At 40.1% G+C, this 7,859-nt stretch overlaps 1 protein-coding gene across 1 annotated transcript in view; it reads right to left on the bottom strand.

The window, feature by feature from the left end:
* Positions 1-3,826: 3,826 nt before the first annotated feature.
* Positions 3,827-7,859, bottom strand: part of XKR4 (XK related 4) — a 274,894-nt gene continuing 270,861 nt past the window's right edge. The window contains exon 3 of the mRNA XM_024200808.1: positions 3,827-4,773. Within this exon, the coding sequence (XP_024056576.1) occupies positions 3,827-4,773 (947 nt within the window). The remainder of the gene's footprint in view (positions 4,774-7,859) is intronic.

Here is a 7,859-nt window from a genome sequence, read left to right as displayed (position 1 = left end):
GGATCAAAATTTGACTTACTATTAAAACACTTCTTTCTCCATGAACACAACTGGATTTATTTCTAGAGAGAGGCTATGCATACTACTCTCTATGACAGCATGCATATAGCAATTTTCTATGAGTTAGGACCTGCAATAAATCATTTAAAAATTGCAGGTATTTAAAAATTTGATTTTTTTATAAATAGAAAAAAAATGGTGGGAGAATAGAGAAATTGAACTCTAGAAAGTAAAAAAAAAAAACCAAAGCAAAAATCTTGTGATGCAAAATTTGGACTTTGACAAAGTTCCTTTAAACAAAGTGATTCTGTAAACCTCACCAAAACTTAGACTTAGGATTTGGAAAAGAACTGCACACTGTTTTCACATGTGCAGGTTTTTAATTATTCCAGTAGAAATCAATTTCTAGTATTGTTTTCAAAAGACCTGGAGCTAGATTCACAAGGGGGATTTAGGAGTTAAAATGCTCAACATTTCAACACCTAACTTTTAGGCAGCCTGCCAACTAGTGGAATGCACAACCCCACCGTAGGCACTTATTCAATGAATGGGGAGAGTTAGGCGCCTAAAGAAGAGATTAATAGAAGCCAGCAAGCAGAGCAGGGAGCTACCTAAGCTAGCCAGAAGGAAATGCTAAGGAGAGGGATGGGGCTTCAAAGAGATTTAGGCGCCTAACTCTGAGCAGGAGGAAGGTGCCTATCTCCACTTGGGATTTACAACTGTGAGCCCTCTGCTTGAGTTAGGCACTTAAACCAGATTAGTCCTTTCTCAGGAACAACCCAGGAGGAGGGGAAGGTGGTGGAACATCTCCAACAGAACAAATTGACAGACTCACCCTAGAATACCCTATAGTCCAGTGGGTAGGGCTCTCATTTGGAAGGGTGGAGACCTATGTTCAAATCCTTGATCTACAGCAGGCAGAGGAGGGATTTGAGCCTGGGTCTCAAACACCCGAGGTGAGCGTGCTGACTACTGGTAAAAGTAGGGGGAACCACCTCCTCCACAGGTCATCTTTTTTCTGAGGCTAGGCATACTCTGAACATGCCTACCAGTTGAGCCCTGCTGGGGAGATAGGCAGGGGAATGCCTAGTTTATGAATCCCACCAGGCTTATGATGCCAAGCTGCTCAGTGGTGTCAGAACTGAGGTGAATGTTTGCATGCCCAGCAGAAGAACGTGAGGGGCCTCAGGGACTTTAATGGCTGAAATGTAGGTACTTAGGGATTTTAGCACCCGCAGGACTAAATGGTTTTGTGAATGCCAGTGGGGCCTAAATGCTGGACTTAGCCATTGTGAATCTAGTTCCTGATGTTTCAGGTAAGAAAAACTTGGGGCTGCTTGGTATGTAGACTGACCACTTCTTTTATGTGCTGATCTGCTGTGTGCTTATGGAATGAAAGCTCTACTGAATTTGATTAGACAAAGGACTTGATTCCCCAAAACTTTTTAATTGGTTGTAGCAGCAGTGTATTTTCTGACAAATTCAGACTAATGTCTACTGAATAATCAAGTGAACCCCTATGGAAGGGGGCAATCACTTCTTATAAGATTTCATGTTCTGACTATCAAATGATCATTTCATTTAAAAATGACCATGCATGCAACTGGCTACTGCTTCATTTGCAAACATCTATGCAAATCTTCAAACCTGAGGGATTTTTCTAGTGACAGTAAAATTTTACTATTTTTCTCTCTTGCAGATTCCTGCACTTCCAGAGATATTTTGTTTTGAGGATTTTGCCCCTACCAAAGAACTACAGATTTTGAACATTTCAGCAATAAAAAAAATGATTTAAGTATTGCAAATGGCTAATTGAATGTATACAAAGAAACCATATGCTATGTAACTTCTGTTATTTCATATTACAAATATTATAACAGGAAAGACTGAACTTATCCAGGAACATATACAGCAGTGACTACACTTAATATACCTGACAGTGGTTAAAATATCAAAATCACAGCTCTTTTCCACCCTGACAATGCTGCTTAAAACAGCAAACCTCCAGTTGTGCTCCACTTTCCTAAAATGGACAGACATAGTTATAGCGAGTTGTTTCTCATGGAAACCCTTTGGCGTCTTCACAACCCACCTATACTTGAAACAGGATTCACTTTTTATGGAATATTCTAAAAGTACCCATGTAGGCTTTCATATGGCATTACACTGCAAAATAAATCCATAACGTGTGAAAACCATGTTTACATCAACCTGTGGAGGCCAGTTGATATAATTTGTGGACCAGTTCTTAAATTCTATCTTATTAAAGAGAATGAGATGTATTAAAAGATTTGCGGTTTATAAAAAGTAACACCGTTATATACCATATTTTTACTTTACAAAAATATTGAAATAATCCATGAGTTATTCACTCTGCACCAGCTTTAAAAAAAAATACTATCAAATTTTGACTTGCACCTTTAATGCAACTGAAAGCACCATCAGGGGATACTTTTAACATAAAGAAGGATACCATTGACTTGATCATACCCTAGGGAGGTATAGTATTTAAAACCCAGAAGCTTGCAGCAAAAACACTCATTTTACAAGTGAGTCAACATCATTTTTAGATAGATATGGAACCAAGTCTTGAATAGTTTCAAGAGGGTTTTCCACATAGCTTGGTTTAATTGTACTTGACTGTATATACTTACTAACAGGTGGCTGAAAGCCTCTAAAAGACATCACTTTCACCTGGGGTGGGGGGAAAAAACAGAGCTGTCTGTACATGTGGAGAACTTGATTGTTCTTTCCTGCTTCCTGCTCTTGTAGGCCTCATGCCATTCATTTTCTGTCCCTCAGGCAACAATATCAATCTTGTAGTTATACAGTGTTTGGCACTAGAAGGATATGGCATGTTGCGTCTCTTATCACACCTGCATACATTCACACACAGAGCCATGCATTCTGAGTCCTGAAACAGATTTAAGTTACAATGTGTTCATATCCTGATGCTTTCCTCTCAGAATCTGAACATGGTCCTCAAAAGTTCAGAGTATGAAATCTACACTTTCCTTGTTCTTGCTTTTCCTTGTTCAAGCTTTTGCAAATTGAACACTGAATCATGATTATCATTTAATTTACATCACTAAAGGCTAGAGCTCCTTGTTCCTGCTGAAAGCCAGAGGTGAGCTGCATAGGATTTCTGTCAAAAGTAACTGAAATTTTAATTAAAATGAATCTTGAATTCTATAGACAACTAGCAGTTCTGTTGGTACTAATGCTTATTACCTGATTAATCAGACTCTAGTTTACTCTCCTTTGATAGGCTTGCAAACATGACACATGTACTTTTTTGATTCAGAACTATTTTGCAAATCTATTCTAAACTGAATGGTGTATCTGCTGGAGACTTAAGGATTATACTCCTATCATTTTTGCAGAAATCAGAGTTTTTATAACAGCAACATTGCCTGGTACAGCTAAGCTATTTTGACATTTTTTTTGTCATTAAATAAGCAAATATCAATCATTCATTTCTAAAGTAAAATGCACTACTGGTTAAAGTTGAAAGCTCTCATCAGAATCTTCCTGTTGATCGTAAGTATTGTGTAGCAGAGTTTCACAGCAGCAAGGAGTCATGAGCTGGGTCTATTTCCCAGTTGACGTAATAGATTTTTTGAGGCTCTCAGGTGATGCTGCTTTATAAGTGAACTGCAGACAGACTGCATACAGAGGATCAAATGATAATCATGATGATAGCCAGACTATGAAAACTACCGCTTGCTGCTCTATTGTAGGTTGCAGTTTAGTTATTGCCACAGCCCTACTGTCAACCCTTAATTTGGACTGTAACTTTGTAGCTTCTTCAAGTTTTTATTATTTTTTATAAAGTAGTTTCATATTCCAAACGCTCCTGAATAAGGGCATCGTCTTTATACTGTAGCCGTGGAGGAGCGGGGGAACATTCAAAAGCTAAGATAGCCTTCCTCAGGCTTCTGTCCAACACGTGTCTCTCCCAGGCTGGGTATCTGTTCCTGAACAGATCAATTTTAATGACTGACTCTTCAATCCTTGGCGGCCGGGATGAAGGTGTTGAAGGTGCAGTGGGCCTTACTTGGAAGACAGGCACGCACCCATCCCTCTCTGCCAATTTCTGATCCCGATCACTTGTGACACTCCGATTGTTAGAGATAGACCTTAGAGTGTTTGTTGCCACTTCTGGGGGCATAGTGAAGGCAGCGACAGGGTCCTCACAAGCACAGCTTGGCGACTGCCCGAATCTTGGTCCATTGGGATGAAAGAAGGCATAGTACATCAACATAAAAACAATGCCTGTTAAAAAACTGCTGAACACCACACACAGTGCAGGTATGGCGAAAGCATCAGAGATCAGTGGGGCCTTGTACAGATACCAGAGAGCACTCAAGGCAGTGTTTTCCAAAAGGATCACAAAATAGTAAATGAAGAGCCTACAACGTGTCCTTCCTTCCTTGACATTGAACCAGCTAAAGATATAGATAATCCCAACAACCATATCAAACACTATCTCTTCCCATTTAGTGATGCAGAACTCAGTTTCACAATGGACGATCCAGAAGGTCATGATACACCAGTGGAGGACTATGAAGATCCCAAAGTACAGCTGGAAAACTGAGGCAAAGAGAGCAAAAGTAATGACCCTGGCTGCAATTGTGAAGAAATGCCAGCAAAACTGGATTATAACAGCCATATAACTGATGGGTTTCTTGTCATCGCGGGAGTCACGGAGGGCTTTCTGGTAGGAAGCCAAAGCCCAAGCCAGGGACACAAGAGATGCTGCAGCTGTAAGACCTAGAAAAAATAGGAGATGCAGTAAAGGGTTAATTAGTGCATTAGAACTTGATTGGAGCCAGTGAAAATACAGCAGAACCTCCATAATCCACATTGTGCTAAACCACACCCTTCATAATTAACACAAGGAATTCATACTGTCTCCCAATTGCTCAACAATCAGTTAGGACGGATCTCATATTACTGAGATTTCAGTGGACTTTTGAGTTTTTACAAAATGGACTGCATTATAGTTGTTTGTGTACTATCACGTTATAATGAGTGCAATTAAACTAGAGTTGGCACCCTGAACAAAAAATATCCTGTGACACATTATCTTTGCCTTTCCATAATGTCTGGTAACTTGCTAATTCACAAAATTCAGTGATTTGCAATAGAGCTCTTTATCAACAGTGTGAGTTAACAATGTAAGTTACTATTATTATTATTTTAAAGAACACAAGTTTTCATTGTTTCTAAGAAAACTACATAACAGATCAGTATAAAATTAATACTTCCTTCTAATGTAATTACTTATGGTGCTATATGATAAATAAATAATCCATTGATTATAATTTGAGACTATGCTTAGAGCTTTCTAAAATATCTGTGATGGGGTGTTCACCCCACACTAGCCTAGAAAAGTTTAATGAGTCTGAGAAGAGGCAAATTAACTGAAGGGGAATTAGGTGTCCTAAGTAACCTCTGAATGATGATGGAGCCCAGCTGAGAAGGAACAGGCAGGAATAGTATAAAGCCAGGAAGCTGGCAGCAGAAAAGGGCTGCAGTAAAGGATCCTGCAGCCATCCTTTGGATATTAGAGAGGGAAGGAAGGAAACATAGGGGGAGAGGGTGCAGGAAATGGCTCAGGGAAATGGCAGCAAGGGTTAAGATGGTGCAGACTTTCACTGCTGATTAGATGGTCCCTGAGCTGGAACCCAAAATAGAGGGCAGGCCCAGGTTCCCCTACCAGCTACTTGGAAAGTGGTATGGTCAGGGCAGTGGATTTGGAATCTGTCTGAGATGGTTTGTCCTGTGTGAATTTGATACTCCCGGAAGGGGAAAACGCATAGTGAGATAGCTGTATGGCCAAGCCATGAAGAGGGAGCAGTCAGACCATGGAGAGACAGACTGCGGGGCTTGTAAACAGGTGACAGAAGGTGGTGTCAGACCTGGAAGGAACTAATCCCAGAGCAGCCAGGTGAAGGCACCCCAGTGGTGAGTAGAGACTCCTGTGACAATATCACTGTCATAACATAACATAAGAACATCCATACTGGGTCAGATCAAAGGTCCATCTAGCCCAGTATCCTGTCTTCTGACAGTGGCTAATGCCAGGTGCCCATTGTCAAATTATGCGCTATGGTTGGTTCAGTTAGTTTGTACTAATTTTTTATCTAACAATCTAATTTACTATATATGGTCAAACATTTTCCCACTGAAACAGTTTTCTATTAGAAAATGCTGACTTGTTGAATTCAAAACATTTCTCAGGAAAGCATCAATTTCACAGAAATTTCCAATGCAAAATTATTGAAACATTTTGAGTAGACCTTAATAGTATGATAATATAAAAATTAAATTGATCAAATCAAAACAAAGCGCTTCAAACTAGTCAATATGAAACAAAACGAAACAGCCTTATCGAAGTGGAATAAAATGAAGTCCTTCAGCCTTATCAAAGTTTTGATAAGAGTGGTTTGATATTTCCAAATGGAAACTTTTGTTTCATGGGAAATTTTGTGATTTCACCTTTGTATTCCAATTTAGGATGAAAGGAAATGTTCAGAATTCAGAATTTCACCCAATCATAATCCCTTTTGGTAGAGCTGGTTAAATTTTTTTCACCACAACTTTCTTCAGAGAAAAATGATGTTTAATCAGACATATTTTCATGAAAAAGTTTGGTTTTGGCCAAAATTTTCAGGAACTTTGAAGAACAGTTTTGACAAAACTGTATTTTTTTTTCTTCTAAATTATTAATGGCATGAAAAACATTTCCAATTAACTCTAATTTTAGCCTGAATAGCATATTACTCCAGGGATAGCTCGTTGATTTCACTAGTGGTTACTCATGGAATGATGTATTCCTCCTCTTGAGGAAGAGGGGCAAAATTTAGCCCTTTATTTTACTTCATCTAAAATCATTTCCAGTTGTGTCTTGGAAGTGGTGGTGTAATGCAAAGCCCAGTTATTGCAACTGATGGGATTCACAAAGAACAAACACAAGTGGGTTCTTATCACCTTTAGATTTTGCCCTTTGATTTAAAAGGATTCATTTTCAAAAGAGAACATTACACTTGTTCTTGCAAGCAACCTTCTCTGTCACTGGCAGGGTGTTAATTATGTTGTGAGCTACTGTGAATGCACAACATAAACAGAAGCCATCTCTCACATCTGTTATTAGAAAGACACATGTGGTAACAGGGGTTCTCAAACTTCATTGCATCACAATCTCCTTCAGACAACAAAATTGCTACACAACCCCATGAGGGGGTACAGAAGCCTGAGCCTACTCAAGCCCTGCTGCCCTGGGTGTGGGGGGGAGGGGAAAGCCAAAGCCCAAGGGCTTCAGTCCCAGGTGGGAGGCCTGTAACCTGAGCCCCACCACCCAGAGCTGAAGCTCTCGGGCTTCAGCTTTGGTCCTGGGTTGTGGGACTTGGGCTTCGGCTTTGGCCCCAGGCGGTGGGGCTCAGGCTTCAGCCCCGGATCCCAGCAGGTCTAACGCCACCCCGGTGACCCCATTAAAACGGGGTAGGGACCCACCTTGGGATCCCGATCCACAGTTTGAGAACTGCTGTGGTAACCTATCAGATTACTTTGAGGGACAAGTTCAAGATGGGACAAGAGTATTCTAAGATGACTGCTCTGCCAGCTGAGTTAAAGGAACAGCTCTACAACACCCAGTTCTGAAAACATTTAATACCAAGAGGTATAATGTATTGCCACTTCTCTGGTGCTCTCATCGGTTTCTGTGGAATTAAAGCTTTTATTTTAAAAAAGTTTCTAGTTATTATGATAGCTGAGGTTATTATCTGAGGTTATTATGATATCCAGGGCCGGCTCTAGGATTTTTGCCGCCCAAGGCAAAAACAATTTTGGCCGCC

The sequence above is a fragment of the Terrapene carolina genome, unplaced genomic scaffold (assembly GCF_002925995.2).
Source record: "Terrapene carolina triunguis isolate 2854851 unplaced genomic scaffold, T_m_triunguis-2.0 Scaffold58, whole genome shotgun sequence".
NCBI classification, from domain to species: Eukaryota; Metazoa; Chordata; order Testudines; family Emydidae; genus Terrapene; species Terrapene triunguis.
The sequence above is the reverse complement of the archived record's forward strand: the minus strand, read 5'-3'. Positions and strand labels throughout refer to the sequence as shown.